A 19,976-nucleotide genomic window follows, 5' to 3' on the forward strand; every position below is an offset into this window, starting at 1 on the left:
GACGAATAAGGTGGTAATAGTAAGAAAAAAGTTTGTTTACGGAATTGTAGACTGATCCTAAATATTCAGTTAATATTGTAACGTATCTACTTAGATGATATTTCTATAAACATTATTCAGTATACAACTAACCCACAGAGCTCAAGTTGAATCAAATTGTATTCACTTTTATTAAAATAGTTTTCTAGCAATGTTCATTAAATGTCACGTCTGTATCTCTGTGCAATGTCGTTATTGCATCTCATCCTTAACGTTCTAGTGGTAAAATTTTCTCGAAATATATGTAAATACGAGTTACTTGTCCATAAAATGTATTCTCGTGTACGTTCCTTTTGACGATGCTTGAATTTTTTACATAAAACTCGCGTGAAATGTTAAATTCTGTACAATGCACGAAAAGAACTTTGAACCCTTATTCATCTCTATCATTATACATGGGATTATAGAGGAATATAGAGGCTATCTGGCATTTAAAGAATGTCCCAATTATTAATTAATTAAGAGTGTGCCATTAAATCGCTTAGTTTCGCAACTACTTAATAGGTTTTTAAACAATTTCATGAACCTTATTTCCATTGTAAAAGCTGGTACTTTTGGTGCTATTTTTTTTTTCTGTAGTCATTACTTGTTTTTTATAATAAAGGGAGAGTTAATCTGTATTAGGCTCTGAAGACCACAGCTGGCGGTCTTAGAAGGAGTAGACTAATGTATACTAAGTACATGTTCCGAATTTAAAGTATGAAACTGTATTCTCCTCAAGCTAATTTGACGCTCTTAATTAAGTACTACTTAAATTTATTAATAAAATATTTGTACATAATTAAATTTAATAGATGCAGTGCTTGTTGATGTTATTAAACTCGAGCAGTACATCTCGAGTTTAATAACTTATTAAAAAGATGCTCCAAGAACATTTAATTTTTTTGAATTCCAGTGAATATTACAAACGGAAATACTGGTTAAGCTTTATGCAATGGAAACAACGTCATGCGAAGACATTTATCAGACAAGTGAATATTTATAAATAGTAAAAATATTGCATTAAAATTTTATAGTTGAGGTTGTAATGGCAAACCAAAATGTTTTTAAAAATATTTGCTTAGAAACAAAAGACGGCACGTTTCGTTGATTGTAATTTGCCCAAATTTATAGCCCAACACGTTTAGACAAAAAGAAACCAGTGGCGCTACATCCTCTCAGATTTAGGCCTCCTGTATCTGTTTCAGGATTTGTCAATCTAATAGGCAAGTAGGTTATATAGATCAAGGATCCTTCTATGCTTAAAGTTCTAAGGCAAGCTGATTTCATTCACCTTTCGATCGAATGTTATATGCACACATACTGAAAATCCATTGCATAAGAGTTGCACGCTGAAGCTAGGCCAACACTGATCACAACACGCGCGATATTTGGTCCGTTGGTCCAAACGCAATCAAACACATGGTTTCGGCTTTTGTCTACACAATATATTTAATAAAAGAATTAATTAATCTAGACTAAGAGATTTTATTATTTTCAAAACGTTTTATGACATCCTTAAACCTTTTTTCCGTTATAAAAGCTGGTACTTTTGCCACTATCATTGGACAGCAACACGTATTACCACTATTGCGTCTTCGTCTCACAACGATTGAGTTGTTGTTTTCTTTATAAAACCTTCGGAGATCATGATCCTCTATTATACCACGTAGATGTTGAAGATGTAAGACATTTGTGTCTAATTTATATTCTATTTTGCACTCTAGAATAATAAAACGATAAAAAGCTAGTACATAGTAATTTACTAAGAGAGTATTTATTAGGAAATATCATATATTATGGATTCGATGACAAATAGACAGAAACTTTCCATGTATTTAGTTTAGTTTATCACACCGTTTTCAATATTTTGGTGCATTATATTTTATAGTGATGCAAACAATTTGTCACAACCAGTTTTATTTACTACACACTGGATTATACCCAACAAAGCAGGCGCTTAAATATATTACATTTTTTTATAGGTCAAATATAATTAAATAATTTTCAGCGTATGTACCATTATTTGGTGGACACTTGCATTCTTGAAGATCAGCATTTAAATCCATATTACTTCCATGTCTACGAATAAAACCGCTTCCTGTTACTCCTACTGTTGTCATGGACACCCCTCTTCTAAGAGATACATTCGCCAAAGTACCAGAGATCAATATCACTGATAGCATATGATACTAAAATATAAAATTACCTTACCAACAAATTAATATATACTTATTGACATACACATGCGTTTATAATATAAGGATGTATAAATAATCAATATTCATAAAATATTTTATTGGTATCCTAACAAATATGATCGTTGAATAAACTAAAGTTTATGTCTTTTAAAAATACTCATAACTTTTGACGTCCTACCGAAATGGACTCTACTTATTCTGACGGGACAGTCTGGTCTAACGGAAGGAGGTTTCACATCCAATTCTTCACTAAGATAATCAGAGGTGGCCTCTTTACTCTTAGCTGAAGACGTAACATTAGGACACTCTGAGGGAAGTGTCCATATTTTTCTGGTAGTCGACTTCTTGAAAGGCACGTCAGAGCGCCCGGTGTAAATTTTCTTATAGTCCCTCGAATATATCTCTTTATATCTCTTATTCGCAGATTTTCCTACATATAGTGGAAATATCATGTGAAAGTTTTGTTCATTTTTACAGCCTCCAGCGCAGATTTTATAAGGCGCAGTGAAGAATAATACGCCCTTGGAAGTAGTTGGATCTACAAGTTTTACATCCAAGTGTCATAATTTTATCTAGGTTTCTATAATGAAGACGTGAGACGTATGTATAATATCATAAAAACCTATATTTACAACAAATACATACAGTTAACCATTGTCGAAAACTAAAATATAATATAATAAGATCTATATGTGTCTTATAGAGTGTATCTTCAGTACATAATATCGCTACTTAGAACTCACTCTGCAAATACATAAGGATGTCGAGAGATAGCAGTCACTCGTAACGTTTTGTTAACTGGGTCTGTGCAACAGACTGGTTCTAGCTCTTGGTAACGCAAACTACCTTGGCGTTTGCCGTCGCACATAGCCCCTACGTACAAACAACCCGAGTTCTTGGAGAACTCTTGTGTTGCTCACCATATACCATGTAGGAGTTGTATATGTACAACCAAATGTTTTTGTATACTTTTATGAATGTCACAGACTTGTGAAATACATTTAGTGAAATTATTTAAGTATTTATAATATGCATAATATCGATTTGAACCTTACCTTTCCCATTAATAATATTTTTAATAAAACTTTGTCCATCAAGTATTGTTTCGTTTTCCGTATTAAAGTTAAACTGAATTGTTGATATAAAATATTGGCCGTAACACAGAATGCTTAAAATATTATGCTGGAACATTATTTCTATAACACTAAGTGTTTTATTTTCACATTTTATGTATTATTTTATTACTTTATTTACAAGTAAATATTTTTCATTTCAAACAAATTTCATTTTAAAGTTAGTACGCATTATATTTTTTAAATACTAAACGGCTCCAATCTTTCCTCCAACTATGATTATGTTCCTTTGGAGGAGAGACTCTTGGGCCGTGGGGTTCAAGGCTCTAATTAAAGGTTGAAGTTGGTGCCTGGTAGATAGTACTGATAGCCCCAGTGGAGTTAGTGCTTTCCTAAATCAACGAATAGGTATCGCAATCCAGCGAAATGCTGGCAATATTAAAGGTATACTGCCACAGGGACCAAACTTTTTAAATTTGTTTTAATTTCCATTTATAAAATAATTACGTTAAGAATATAAATACTATATATTTGTGTTGGCAATAAATATTTCGTACATTACACATTATCTTATATTAAATTATAGTCGTATTTATAAACGTAAGCTTTATATGTAAATATAACCTTTTACTAATATGGACTAAATCTGCCTTATTTCAATCAGTTATATATCTTTCTTTTTATTTATATCTTTTCATTTCAGCGTAAATATAATTTGATAGAAATATAATGACTATTCTAGTAGTATGATTTTGGTTCTGGGGATTATACAATACCTATACAGTCTAGTCCTGTGCTAATCGTACGTTTTTGGTAAACAATTCCGTTTTTGTTATAAAACTAAACTACCAAAAAAAGAAACTCGAAGAGATGTGAATAATATGTATACGCATGGATTCGTTAATTTGAAGGTACACAGAACTCGTATCTTGAATGTACCAGTCAATCATTTTGGCGCTTCCCAGCACTCTGACTAGAATATTTATGTATTTCAATTTATAACTGTCACACAATCTCGACTGTTTCCAATTGGCGAAAGAGTTAACAATTGTTTCTTTGGCCGAGAGAATAATCACCTAGAATGAGGATACATTCAAAAATAAACGTTTTGTCACGTCGACATATTATACAACTTGTTTTCAGATACCGATTCGTTGCCGGGAATATTATAATAATATTGAAATCGGCAAAACGGCTATGATCAATGTAGTTAGGAAGATGGCAACTTTCAAACGGTGGGCATATGGCATGCATGGACAAAACCTGATGGACCTGGAGGGCTCTTATATAGAGATGTTGTTCTGCAAGAGACAGCGTGGCCATTGAACGATGATATTCTTATCTATATTGGTTGTGATTGGTTGATTTATTGGACGTGTTGAATGAATCTAAAGGAAACCAAATGGACCTGAAAAATGGCTTATGATAGTTAAAATCTACGTTTTACTTGCCGTTCTATGTACGTTGTTGAAATTTATTAAAATAACTTGTGTTGCCTGCTGAACCATAATTGTCATTTGTAATTCATTAATTTGATCTACGTGTAGTGTTTTGTTAACTAGTAGCTCTTTTTTAGGTTACGTGTAATCGTTAAAATTAATTTACATAAACAATTACTAAGGCCTAATACTGATTATAGATTCAAACACAAAGTCATGATTTTCTCATATGAAATCTATTAAAATCATATAACAGTAAAAATTATGTATTAAACGATTTTTAATGATTAATACTTTCTGACAGGACTTTTTGGAAGAAGAGAGTACAATCACAAATCCAAAGGATTTAATTGGAATCACAAAGGTAGATCATGGCCACCAATCCTAGTATCCTTGGCAACGGCGTCATAAGTCATTTAGGCCACGTCAACCCTACAGCTAAACTGCTGCAGTATTGACGTTGCCTGCGGCTCAGTATATAGCCAAAGACAGGACAGTGATGACTTAAGAAATAAATCATTTCTTATTCATTTATATTATTTATTAGAAACATTCTTCTTTTGTATGTTTACTAAATGGTTCTGCTTTGGACAGTGAACAGAGAGACATAAAGTCGTTTTCCTCAATAATTAGGGCCATAGCGACAGTTTCTGTAGCAGTTTTTTTATAATAATTTATTTTAACTCTTCTGGTATAAGGCTCGGATACGCCGTGGCCTAAAATAAAATAGAAATCGAAATATTTGATATAATTCGTCAGTATTTATGTAGTTCACAATAGTTAATAATAAAATAAAGCAACAGATATTTTTAGAGAACTGAGTCTATCGGGCTGCAGCTCATCTGACGTTAAGTATTAATCCCAAGGCTGCGTTTTTAACAATGGCAAAATATCACAATATTTATTTGCAATTTGGTCATGAAGTGAAATCAAAAATAATAGAGCCGTAAACTAAAACAAACTCGGTTACCTTCCAAAGCCTCATTTTCTTTCCTTAAACGGTACGAGTATATACAAAATTCAAAATCATTGATTCATATAGGTAACCCAATGTACACTTATAAACGTCAAAAACAGAAATGTCCATAAAATGCTTCTAATTTTACATTTACTGCCAGTTCGCATATCAAGGGCGTAGAACGAACGAGAAGAACTGGCAATAAACTCTCCGCCACTTTTTTTTGACTTCCACAACCGATTAGATATACACCTTTCAACCTCTAGAACACTTCTCAGACTTATATTCAATTCATCATCTAATATTAAAGCAAAGTCTGACGCACTAATTTCTAAACAAGTCATTTACTGTACCTGTCAATTAAAATGAAACAGAGAGGAACCCATACTCATGTTATAATGATGACGTTCGAGTTGAAAATATATGTTTATTAAACCATGAAGGCTACTGGCTATACAACATCGCGTCATAATCGATTTAACGCGATAGGTGCGAAGCATATTTAGATTTTCATAAAATTTAACAAGTATTTATAATTTTGATTACACTTTGTATCTATGTTAGAAGCAATTGGATATTGTTGTAGTGTTTGTTTTTCAGTATGAGACATTTTCGTATGGTGTGGGAAAGTTTCCTCTAAAATATAGAATTTTCCTGTAATTTGGTGGCATTGACTTGTATCAACTAACATAATATTATAAGAATATTTGATAGAAAAAGCTCATGCGGAGCTTTTCTAAAAGTTAATTTTACGTTTTTAGTTCATATTCGTATATACTACTGTGTAAAAGCTTTGTTAGCCTAATAGATTTAACGTGCGCCTCTCATCCCGGAGGACGGCTTAATTTTTAAAAAAATCTTTTTATATACTAGTATGCTGTTAGCATGTGAGCAGTTGACCGCATAGTTTGGCCGTATTCTATATTGCATTTATTTTTGATTTTAATTAGAATAAAATGTATATTTATTGTTGATTTAACGAAAATCAATTTTAAGATTTAAATATTTTAGCTATGATATTTTATTTTAAATATTATATATATTGAATTTCGACATTTAATTAACTGTCTAGAGATTTCATTAACTCTCTGATTTAACTACTTTACTGCGACACATATACCTTTAATGTTAAATTATCGGTATTTTGTTCATGACTAAGTTATTTAAATTAGAAAGTAAAATTAACTACACCTTACGGTTTGAAGCGACTGCAAGACTGAGAGCCGGAAACTAAAACAACTACGTTGTCTAGCTTACTATAGCGAACTATAAGGCGTGTTTAAGTTCATTATAAAATCAAAGTCACACGAATGACTTGTTATGGATGCGCATTGTTATGTATTGACACTAATTTTCGGCTAAATACCTATGTCATGATAAATCATTATTATTTATTGCATTCTTATACATGATGCCAATTAATTTTCTTCTTTGTAATGAGATAATATTTCATTGCAAATGTGCCTTGAATACGAAATTACAGGTACTAATTTTCATTCATTTTTATTTAAAAATGACGGTGTCCATTTGTCCAATCGAATCGTTTATTTCATTCAGTGATAGAATATTTTAAAAAAACATTTCATTAGTACACGTTCATCCTGCCAAATTTCTCCCAAAACCTAAACAAACTCAAAAAGGGGGGTTAATATTTTGGCCAGACGTAAGTATAACGAAAATAAAATGTGTTATGTCCCTTAAATTAGTAAGATTATTTTTTGTGAATTTATTTAATTTATAAAAAATAATCTGTCAGAAAAGCTAATAAAGAAATTATTAGGTACATGGCTAGGACAGCAATTCGGCAATACTGCAGTGCTCAATGTGCCCGATGGATACGCCTAGATACGACCATCTACCATTACTTCATGTGTCCAAAGTTAGGACTATGCTCCTATAAGGGTCATATATTATTCTAAAGGTTACGCATTTTTATTGTCCGTTGAACGAACTAATAAAAGTCGTACTATTCGTTGGTGCCTATTATTTCCAATATTTCTTTCATTTTGTGAATGTTATTTGTTTATATTTCACGTCCGATTTTTCACTGGGTATGCATTTTTTTCATGGTCACCTGTTACGAAAATTTCAGTTTATTTTGGAATAAACTGAAATTATAAATTAAATTACAGTGTTTTAAATTTGTAAATTTATAGGTCTACACATTATTTAATAAACGAATTAAAATTTAAAGGATAGTATCAAATCATTGGTTTCTAATCAAACTTCGCGATTTCTATTTTTACCAAAAATTTGTAAACTATGTCGAGGGTCCCTTAGTCATTGTAACATTTAATTATGCACAATTTGGCTGATTGCCGATTGTACCTGCTAGGTAGCCTAGCGTTTTGGCCAGCATCCAAACGATTACATTCACTGAACTGTCAAAGATAAGTTATTTTAGTTATCGCGACATTGAAACATATAGTATGTTGGCCATGTTATATTTAAGAAGATATAATCTAAGTGCTTTTTAATTGTTATAGTAACGAGGCACGAAATATGCTCTCTTTATCATCATCAAAATAAACTCTCATAATTAATACGTTCAACTGTTCGCTGCAAATTTAACAACATAAGCATAATACATTGCTGCATAATTAATATTTGTAGCGATTTAGATTCATGATCTGAAATTGTTTTTTAAAGTTTCTATTAGAAAGAAAAAGGCCAATTGAAAATGTTTTTATTTACCAAATGAACAATAATTTTATGAATATTTAAAGACAAGACGTAGACAACAGCGAACTAATGATATTTGAAAACACTCTGCAAAATTATAAAACGTTTTATACATTAAAAAGTCTCACGCCTACTACTGTGTAATAAAACATATTAACATTATGATAGATAGTCAATCCTGTTCGTACCTGACAGACATCATCAATTCAATAATTAATTAAAAGTAATTATTTAATTGAGAGCAAACTTGGCTCAAATATGGCTTGTCTCAATTATTCATTACCAGGGTCTCTGTCTTTAGTATTAGCGCTGATTATATGACTAAGGTGTAAGATATATGTTGTTACTATACAAAGAATGAGCTAGTAGCAAACCCCCACGGAATACTTCACTGTTTGTATTACAAGTTTGTTTTCTTACTTATACAGATTCCTGACTGAAACAACTGACATCGCTTTGCATTTTCAATAAAATCGCTACGCATAAAGATATACAAGCTATGTCAGTCGTAACGCAAGCAAAGAAAAATCGATTTATTAGTTAGCATTTATTATATTCTCCATAATCAACAGATATTGACAGTAGAGTAGAGAGAGTAGAAATAGCGGACTTTTTGATCGTAACTTAAAGTACGTAGAATCGCTTTTAACGGCTTGTTGTATCACGATAGCGAAATCCTGTAAAATTAATATTAAGGTCACGAAAGGTAGTACGATACTAGGGTCCGCGAAGCAACGTCAAGCGGTGTTTGATTAGCAAAGCTAGATAGAAACTGTGTTAAATCCGAGGTTAGAATACTTCCTAGAGATAAGGGACTTGGTATGAGCTCGGTGGAACTTTGCACCAACAGAAATGTGGTGGAGAAGATATCTGTCCTGTTTTGTTGATCTGGCGACGTCGTAGTTGTAACTTTGGGAGTAATAGGAGCGGAGGGCCCGTTCACCCCAAGTCTGGGGCTTTGGCCTCTCCACGGGCAGGCCCCTATTACGCCTATCTATATAGTTAATCAGGTCATCGTAGTAATTCTTTTGGTACTCGTAGAGATAGTTGTATGTGGAAAACTTCGGCCTGTGACAAGAAATAGATCTAATTAAAACTATTCAATAAATTTAAAATGTTAAAAGCTTACTGAAAAAAAAATATTTACCTAACCCAATGTTTACAGACAAGCCTCTTAGGTTTGTCATCTTCAGGCTTCTGAGGTGCTGGAGTATCAGCTACTGGAGCACCATCTGCAGGGGCTCCCTCTGCCGGAGGAGCACCTTCGGCGGGCGCTGCACCCTCAGTTGGGGCTGCATCAGCGGCTGGCGCAGGCTTTGTTTCTTCTTCTACAACGTCATCCCACATCTTGACTGGATCTTAAAAAAATTCACTGTATATTATTTTCAATTCACTTTATTAAATTGAATCACTCTAGAATCAATCATGACACTAATCCCACCTTATTTAAAAAGCGTGTGAACTGGTCTATCGTTCGTTTGCGACTGGTGCCGTCCCCTAGGAACTTAGGCAGCCTCTCGATATATCTCCCTTCGACCCCACCTGGCTGTCGCAAGCGCTACTAGCATTGGCACGCTCCTATCGTTTGCCAATGATGTTCTGTCAATACACAGCCGTTCATCAAAAATTTTCACGCTAATTGTTGTGCCAATTTTCATTTCTCACTTTCATGTATTCGGACGTGAAAAATTAGAAAAATACTTGTCAATTGACACTCATTTTGTTATAATGGTAGTTACGATTAGTGTATTCTAAAATATTGTCTTTCGAAAACCGAGTGGAGAACGGCCAGGTTTTGTCGAGATTTCAAATTCGTAATTTGCGCTTTATCTATTTTTATGTTACACAATAGACTGACGTCACGAATGAGTTTAGCAGGTGTTCGTTAATTAAATGACAGAGGCGGATTAGTTAGGATTAGACATCTATTGTGAACCCATAAATGTCATAACCATGGTCAGCTATACTGGCAGTATATAAACATAAAGGTGTGAGTTACCACACCTGGTATAAAATTGTATCTTGTCTATAGGGGATTTACTTACGTAGAATGAGATCCAATGCGACTGTAAGTTATCCTATAAGTATTTATTAATTAAAGCATAAATGGTTTAAAATTTTTTAAAGGAATTGTGGAAATTTGTTTGAAGGAAAAGATAATTGTAATTAGCTAAAAGTTAAATTTTAAAATAACTAAATTGCACGATTTAAACTCAGTTTCACTTATATTTATACAGCGGGAATGCTTTTTAAAAGACATCCAGGCTTACAGGTCCAGTAAATTAGGAGGCGAAATATATCACATCATTAAGCATGTTCGTGTATAGAAAGCACACAAAACAAAAAAGGAATTAAACATGTACGGTATTTGTTTGTCACGTACTATTCGAACAATAATCGCTTTGTATACAGAGGGATTTTCTGTTCATCCCTTATGTGGCAGGTACTATAGAGAACATTTTTAAGAGATTACAATATTCTCTTGTAATCCATAAGAGCTCTATATGCTGAATATATAAAGTTTTAAAATCCAGGTCAGGTCCTAATTCTCAGAGTGTACCCGCGGGCATATAATCGTTTTTATAAACACGCGGAAATTACGTTTGCGACTTATAGAGTAATATAGAGAATAGAGTCACAAAACGCGGTTTAACACGCATATACTTATGGGTGTTTATTTTATTGAGAATCGCTTCTTTGCAATAATTACTTCCTTTTCTTTTCTTACTAAGGTTGGCCCCAAATGTCTGTAACAAGAGACGCATAATCTAATTAAAAAAAAAAACTAATTCAATCAAAAACACATCACCACTGCAATACTTTCACTCTATTAAGATTTAAACAGTCCTAAATTTAATTTTGCTATGAGGTTTCGTCAGAGATTAAATGCAAAAAACGGGAAAAACTGTAATTTAAAAATGCCCGTTGGCGATATAATCTACGCGATTCTAACTGAAGTTGTCTGATGCAGTTGTAGGAATGTACATGTTTTCTAAATAAAGTAAAAAATTGTATTTGTTTACGAGCAAGTTAATTAATTTTTCCTTAAAAAATACAACACAAAAGCGCGCTCAACCTGTGATATGAAACGTAAAACGGAAAGTATTTTTCTCGTGTAATAGTAGTTTAATTATAAAATTGTAAGTGTTATGTAGAAATTATTACATTAAGTACCCTAAATCATTAATATGTCGAATGCCAACAACACAGGGAAACTAAGTGGCACTTTCTCTTCTAAGAAAACATCCTTTTTGAAGTAATACTTCTATTGGCGCGAAGACCAACCGACACCCTGAAGTTAACTATAGGCAACATTTTAGTTTTTTCAACAAACAGAGGGTAAAATTTTTGACGCCGAAGAAGAATAACTTCTAACGCGTATACATAAGTACCTACATACACGTTTGTTATGTGTGATAAAGTCGTTTCATTCTTTTATTTTCATGTATAGAACTAACACATAAGAAATATAATTATTTTTTGAGATTGAGATTGGTCTAGAAATGTTTCTACAGATTATGTTACACAAAGTTTAAATTTGTTGGACCGTACTCGTATGTGTTTTTTTTTAATGTTACCTACATTACCTACCTAAAGTTTTTATTTATATATACATATAGTTATGTCCATAACGATATGATAAAAGAATTGTGTCTAATACAAGCATAAAAGTATAAAAAATATTGAATTAACTTCATTCTTTATGAGAACATCACATTTCTCTTCAAACGTTTAATATATTGTTTTAGAGAGTGGCTTCATAGAGACGTCCGTTTAAAAATTTATTTACACCTCCGACCAGACAATGATTTAAAATTAATATTACTAAAAAGTACATGTATTTACATGTACTTTTATACTACTATAAAAAAATCGTATCTGTAACGTTTGTAGCATTTTACAATTGTCAGACTTTGATAATTATATTTGGGATACTAAAAATATGTTGAATATTAGATAATAACACAACAGCCCACGCAAATCCCGACAAGTTTATACCGGATTAAGGAAATGAATCAGTGGTTAAGTAAATTACATTAAAATGTCGGAAAATTTATTTTCTTTTTGGCACCAGCGATGAGTCTGACACGTTTACCGTCACTCATGGATTACAGCTGCTCACTATTTTAAACTTGCAAAAAATTATAGAATTATTTTATTTACTTCACTAACATTGCTTCTCGCATTCCAAATGACTATTAATGAAAATAAGAATTTATACACGGATACGTTTGTTGCATGGACATGGCAAGCATTTAATCAAGTTTATGCCTGTTATATATCTGCCTTTAAAGTGGTAGGCTTTAACATGAAGAATTTATTGAGTGAAGTCCTATTGAATTAGCAAGTGTCAGCTATATTTTTTTAAATTTATACATATAAGCCAAGGCTTACTTTCAAGCTGATTCCTGTCATATATAATTTGTTTGTCATATGGTAATAACAAATCCTAAAAAAATTAGTCTAAAGAATCACTACTAAAGATTTAGATTTATTTTATATTTTATGAAATAATATTTTCACAGTCTAAAGTCGTTCCAAGATGGCAGACTCGGAAGGAAGAACCAATCAGTCAATTTATTCCGAAGCTAAGTAAATGCGTTTTGCACGAAGGAAATGGTTTCGTATCTCGAGAAAATAGACGTTAAAACAAATTGATTTAAATGTTATGTTCGCTGTACATAACCAAATATGGTGACGAAATATCGGCTCGATTCTATATGACCCACGACGCATTTGAAATCTTTCTGGCAGAGTGACCGTCCAACTGTGACGGTGTAAAATAATTTAGGTAATTCCCTTGGCCGTTTGCCTCAGTTTTATAAAAGAGAATTTATCAGTCAGGCGTTATTTATCACCTTAGCTTACATCACCTTCTATATAGAATGCAGCCATAAATCAAAAAAAGCTGTGATAAAGTTATAGGTCAGATTTGGATATAATTTTAAATGTCGCAAAAAAATCCAGAGCGTTGATTTTATAAGCATCTATTATTAACCTGTATATAAAATCCTCTACTTTCATAACCAATGAATGCGAATGCTGATGAAATGCAACTTCTTGATACAACAGAAAAAGGACGCCCAAAGAGAAATAAACCTTTTGCGTAAATAATTTAGTAAATATAAATGTATGTGCAAGTGCGGTATCTCGGACACACGAACATAGTATCACAGCATTATAGAACTAAGGTAATGTTCAATTACAGTCTACTAGGACTAAGCTGTTCACTAGTATTGTAGAAAATTACGTCATAATATTACTATTACTTATTAGCCATAATTATTGTATAAGGCTTGTTCGTAATTCATGTAAAAAAAGTAAACTGTAACTGTAACTCTGACCTAAGAAATGAAAAAAATATATTCTTTAAACAGAACAACCTGGCTTTTCACGCCTGTCAGTTGCAATACTTTCAGTTGAAAAACAATTATGTTTGCAGTCGAACTTAGAAGATGCAGTATATTAATTAAATAGGAACGTTAGGTTTAAATAATATTCATACATTACAAAATGGTTATGACAGCGGCAAATTACATTGACGTACAAATTATATATGTTCGATGAGTAATTTCAGTTGCATTCTTGGAACTAGTGAGCTAAATGAACGTTCGAATGAATTTACTTTCATGTTATGCGAAATTAATCAATTAATATCGGGAAATCCCTGTAGCAATATTCCATTCTCAGAACTGTTAAAACACTGATTACTCTTTACTTAGTGTCTGAATAACGTTGACTTACGCAAGCAATTAAACCGATTGATAACATTTATCACAAATTTGTGTTTATTTAACTTGAACGAAGTATTGAGGCTAGAAAGCAAATATCGGATCAGGATTTTAAAAAATATATTAGTAATAACTCGTTATGAATCCAATCCAACTACGAAATTAATAAAAAATTTATTCGATTGTAAAAATCGACTTGAACGTAGAATGTGAAATTGGATTACTTTTACTTTATTTTTGATACTCAATAACGTGTTTATTAATGCATTTTCACCGTGGAAAAACAATATCTCCAGCTTTAGCGCCAACGATCGGCTCCAATGGAAAACTCATTTAGAAAACCAGTCTAACACACCTCCGGGAGCGCTGTAGGGATTTCTCATCAATTTTTTTTATTTAATTCACTAAACCTTTACTTATCTGTCTATATATACTCATTCGTTGGGCTCAAAGATTTTGGTTCAAAACCGGGACTCAAACGCTAATTCTAGCACACATAAGTGTGGTTAGCATCCAACCCAGGCTTGGGCTAGGATGATCCTGTTTACGAATCTGATCCAAAACTTAGTGCTTATCCTTCGCCAAACGATGGCAACCTTTTGGACCCTAAACTAATTCACATTACCATCAGCCTCCGCTCAGGAGTGCCCATGTGTACTCCCTATAAGTGTCCCTGTGGCTTTGAAGTAACTAGCCTTGGATACCATGGCCTCCATTGCCAGAAGAGTGCAGGTCTTTCATCTCGCCTCGCCATTAAAGATTTAAGTTGGCGCCAGGTAGATAGTACCTACCGGTAATCTTAGAGCTGGTGCTTTTCTCGCTCAATGAATAAGTATCGCAATACAGGAATAGGAAATGCTCAGCGTTAAAGATACACTGACGCGGGGACCAAACTTTTTAAATTTGTTTCAATTTTATTTTTATTTAGGTCAAGAAAATTGTAGATATTTGATTTTTATGATTACTAAAAAGATATTCTTATATTTAATCGTAAATTAGTATTATTAATAGTGAATATGTTACATATAAATCGAAACATATTTACTATTATACCTTTATATTCACCTAAAATGGTATAGTGTTTATGTGTTACCTGGCCTGAAGGTGGAACTAAGATACTCTTAGTTTATGTACCTTTTGTTCCCGATGAAAAGATGCATATAGTTTACACTTCAAGTATTGAAAATACCTATTCCGCTTTAACAACAAGCTAACATCAAAAAATGTTTGGCGTGGATTACAGCTTAATAAATGATGTATACTGAATGAACAATGACTGAATATGCACTGCTTATGTAGGCTCGCCTTCAGCAGGTTATATGGTAAAAAATGCTTTAAGTATTTCATTCTTTATATTAAGTATTCTAAGAATTTAAGAAAACGAGTTCTATTAAAGCTAAAATATAATTCCAAATTCGCAAAAATATAATCAAAGAAATTTCTATTCAAGTTTTAAATTCTGTAATACCCTATATAATGGATATAATTGAAAAAACGTAATTTCAATTTAGGTAATAGATTCTAGGTACTTTATTCCTGAAGTACTTATCTGCAAGACCTGAACCAGTACCTTGTAAACCACTCTGAGGGGTAAAAATTTAAAATGAAAGATGACGATGTCGCGTCCTGTTTCATTGGGCCAACTAGTCTATATGAACACGTGCTAACACACATGATGCGTCGTTCCTTTTGTACAAAGGTTCATATATTCATCATTCAACAGGATTATTGTCGAACTATAATGACGTAACAGTAAACAACAAACAAGCGGGTTCATTTTGCGCACAGCCTATATTAGCGCTTATGTCATTAAAAGTATTGCCTCTTGGCAGTACGGCCAAAGTAGCCAAGAAGGATCTTTGTAATGAAATACAAATTCTTACATCAGTTATTATCCGGCCAAATTGTGTTTTTTCTTTCCAAAGATTTTGAAAGAAATACGTCATATTGCACAAAAAATCTTCTATTATAAAGAACAATATTTAGTTGTGTGAGAATTCTCAGATGTATGCGATGTGCGCCTAAAGTTTTTAATGTATTGTTATGAACAACAATAGTCTGTCAGCTGATCGGTGTCACTGAAACAAAAATATTGATGAATTTGGCTTCAATCTGATTGCCTCGCTTTACGCGCCAATTCACAAGGCATTATAGAACTTAAAATAAATTAGCTCGATTTCTAGTTGAAGCACATTTACCATCATATAGTTAGCCTTAGTTGGTTTGTTTTCATTTCGATCGTACGTTTTAAGTGGCAAATAAGAAACTCAGGTTAATAAAACAGCTTCATTCAAGCATATTAAGAAATTAAATAATTAACCAATACCACGTTGTAATTAAACGAAACCATTAAGTTAATCTAATTTATTTGTTATTAATTGGTATATACATAATCACTGTCTACATACCGAGAATTTAATACAACATATATATATTATTTGAGCACTGTTGACTGAAGTGACTTCAGCGTGCGACTGTCATCCCTGAGGTGGTAGGTTCGATCCCCTGTTTACCGGTGGTCTTGGTCTTCATGTGCGGCTTTAACGTTCACTCGACGGTGAAGGAAAACATCGTGAGGAAACTGCCTTGCCATAGACCCAAAAAAGACGATTGTGTGCGCCAGGCACAGAAGGCTGATCACCTACTTGCCTATTAGATTAACAAATACTCATCATCAAACAGATACCACAATCTGAGGCCCAGACCTAAAAAGGTTGTAGCGCCATTGATTGATTTATTTTATATCCATTATTTGCCGCGGCAGAAATTATGATAAAAATTGCTTGTCTAGTGCTTTTTTATTTTAGAGTGTCAGAGAACATATCCAGGGTGGTGTCCAGACTTCAATCTAAATAGGTATTTTATCTTTATAAATTACAAGATTCACATTAAGACACATCACGAGGTTAAATGACTCAAAATAATCATGTAGTTAAAACTAAAATTACACAGGTAGTATTATTTTATTAATGACAATAGTCTAAGCAACGTTCATTTCAAAGATCTAATAAAGTTACAAATATATTAAAAATGTACAGAGAATACCATAATGATTAAACGTTAAAGAGTCTAAAGTCTATGTAACTATGTCTCAGTTTCAGATTCACTAAAACATAATTAACGTTTGTTTCGATTGCAGAATCTAATATATGCTGTATATTATACAAATTTGCTTTCTTCAGCAATCCAGAAATTATGTAAGCATAGGAATTAAAATATTATATATATAGGTTTTTGATTAATCATATTTTTATTGTAATTTTCATCATGAATTTTGGAACAGAAAATTGTTTCGCCAGGAAAGTGAAAATTTTCCCTATTTGTTAGCTATTGTTGTCAGGGATAAATCCGAATTGAATTTTATAAATACTCTAAAACGAAACACATTTATTGTTAAATTAAGGATCTGCAACGTGAGCCCCGTAAAGTTCCCTGATCTAATTAAAATTTAATTAAGTTTTAGTTTTTTTAAATATCCCTACACGAAAAAAGGCAAGTATTTACACCAACGTTCTCAGACACACAGTACAGTGGATCTCTCGGCAATGATTCTGCCGATGAACTTGCAAAGAGAAGCTCGGAAATATTGCCTGCTGGCCCGTATCCGCTCCTTCCCTTGCCCTTCTCGCAAGTGCAAACCTGGATTCGCCAAAGATCTGCGGATTTCCAGCTTCAACGTTGGTCACGAAGTGCGGACTGCAGGCAATCCAAAATGGCTCTACCAGCAGTTAATCCGCAACTGACAAAGCAACTTCTAAACTTAAACAGAACTAATCTCAAAACAATGATAGGGACAATTACGGGCCATTGTCTACTTAATAAACATCTTTTTGTCCTATGCGTGATAGACAGCCCTTTGTGGGGCTGTTTCAGCGCAGAGGAATCAGTCACCCACGTAGTCCTGAAATGCGAGGCTGTGGCTAAACAACGTGCAGAAATCCTCGGAACAGTGAGGTCGCTCCGTGAAGCCTGTGAAGTACCCAGGAGGCTTCTATGATTTTGGAAGGAGTTAGGTTTGGTTACTTAGCCAGGACTTTAGGACGTACAACGGACCTTATGAGCGTCTTAGTGGGAGAACTGAGTCCACAAACCATACCATACCACCAACGTTCTCCAAAATTCAAACCTCGGTTGTATTGATTACCATAATTTAAAACTAGAATATTATATGTTAGCTACCTATTAACATGCTCGAATTATTTCACAAGTGAAACTTTTAATGAATGCCTTAACGAACGCCTTCGCTCGTTCTTTGTTTCGATTCGTGTACTGTGATTGCTTGTAATCTTGCTGGGACGGTCTTAAAGTTTCAGCGCATTTATTATACAGCTTATTACTAACTCAACCGACAACCATAATTAGGTTTGAAAATTTATAATTCGTAATTAAAAATAACGCCATCTCTTGTCATTTTCGTAATCTGGAACAAATTCTATTCGATAGATTTTTATTTTAATCGTTTGTAGCTTTCTGTTCGTGCCACTAGATGTCTCATTTTAGAAATTAGTTAGGTAAATTTTTTATTCCTAACTAGTGGGCAGAGTTATTTCTGCTTATTAAGTCTCGAAATACTTTCGACTTTGACCTCTATATTACAAATTATTATTTACGTAATTTGAAATACTCTGAACATTATATTATTATACACTTACATATGCAAAAAAATTGTTTGACATTCCAGAGTCATAGTTAGCGCTTAATTTCGACTCTTATTTTAATTTCATCCGTAGTTAATAGAAAAGCTGTAATGAAAATTTTAATCAAGGATTGAAAACATAATATTCGAAATATTCTTGTGTATGAATGTAAATAATAAATACATTTTATTATTTGCAGTTCATAGGAAAACCGAATATTAATTTTGCGACCTCTCATATGAGTTATTAGTATTTACATTGGGCAAATAAGTAAAACTATATTTTATAAAATTGTTTATGTTGTTGAATTGAATTTCTGATCGATTTAGCTTACCACAGCTTTCAAATTCATACGAAAATAACGTATTGAACAGTTCATACAGTAGTAATTCTACGCGCAATTTTGAATCTATAACACCAGGTGTACAGCTGGCGAGAAGGAAGCATTTTTTATATCATTTAAATTTATATACGTATATATTTCCTCTTCAATAACTATGTATATCTTGACTGACATTTCACGGGGAAAGCACTTTCGTTTTATACGATGTAGATATAAAATATAGCGAAAGCATAAGAATAACATAAAACGAAGTTAATGGAAGTAAAGAAACTCGACTAATTACAAAGGCAATCTGCAATTGACAATTGATTGTAATATACAACGTAGAAAAGACATAACGAAAGAGAGTATAATAATTAACATTTTATTATGTTGTTAGTTGTGCATAGGAATGCGTACTATAAATGTATGTAAATTGATAAATATACAGTATTTACAATATTCTTAACATAGTATTACTATTTAGGTTAATAATATTTTATACTATGAAAAAAATGCATAACTGATACTGAACTGTTCTGCATATATAAGTAGGTATACATTTTACGCAGATGAATTGAATTAAGGGTAAGAGATTCAGAGTCGAAGTTAAGCGCTAAGTATGACTCCGGTATGTCGGTTTGTAACTTTTTCCATATGGAAGTACTAAGTTCTGACTCCTATTCTTGTATACCTACTAAGCATTTCTTAAGGCAGTTTTTGCCACGGATCACCACTGCGTTGAACCAGCTGCTCTCTGAAGTATATCCGTAACAATTCGCTTTAGGGTCCGCCAAGAAAAGAGCGTACCAATTCTTTCAAGGCCGGCTTCGCACATGCGAGCCTTCTGTCAACGCAAAAAAATACGAACTATAAACTTATATATGTATGCATAACAGTACAGTAGCAATTAA

General features: G+C 32.9%; 1 protein-coding gene and 2 long non-coding RNA genes across 4 annotated transcripts; 1 reads left to right on the forward strand and 2 right to left on the reverse strand.

The window, feature by feature from the left end:
• Positions 1-1,444: 1,444 nt before the first annotated feature.
• LOC123718649 lies at positions 1,445-3,433 on the reverse strand. The gene is made up of 3 exons (XR_006755044.1): positions 3,275-3,433; positions 2,039-2,210; positions 1,445-1,741 (listed from the first exon to the last, which is right to left on the reverse strand). It is a non-coding gene; the product is annotated as an uncharacterized LOC123718649 (long non-coding RNA).
• A 105-nt stretch (positions 3,434-3,538) lies between these two features.
• Positions 3,539-5,251, forward strand: LOC123718719. Its single transcript, XR_006755059.1, has 3 exons — positions 3,539-3,736; positions 4,436-4,751; positions 5,036-5,251. It is a non-coding gene; the product is annotated as an uncharacterized LOC123718719 (long non-coding RNA).
• Positions 5,252-8,358: 3,107 nt separating this feature from the next.
• LOC123718858 (flightin) lies at positions 8,359-9,974 on the reverse strand. Of its 2 annotated transcripts, none has more exons than XM_045675792.1 (3): positions 9,813-9,974; positions 9,519-9,729; positions 8,359-9,439 (listed from the first exon to the last, which is right to left on the reverse strand). In XM_045675792.1, exons 2-3 carry the CDS (start codon positions 9,716-9,718, stop codon positions 9,133-9,135), a joined length of 507 nt encoding a protein of 168 aa, XP_045531748.1. In that variant the 5' UTR covers positions 9,719-9,729; positions 9,813-9,974; the 3' UTR covers positions 8,359-9,132. The 2 variants fall into 2 exon arrangements, with proteins under 2 accessions (XP_045531748.1, XP_045531750.1); XM_045675794.1 differs by having other exon boundaries at positions 9,519-9,723; positions 9,813-9,957.
• Between the last annotated feature and the right edge of the window lie 10,002 nt (positions 9,975-19,976).

Source organism: Pieris brassicae, chromosome Z, assembly GCF_905147105.1.
Source record: "Pieris brassicae chromosome Z, ilPieBrab1.1, whole genome shotgun sequence".
In the NCBI taxonomy this organism is placed as follows: domain Eukaryota; kingdom Metazoa; phylum Arthropoda; class Insecta; order Lepidoptera; family Pieridae; genus Pieris; species Pieris brassicae.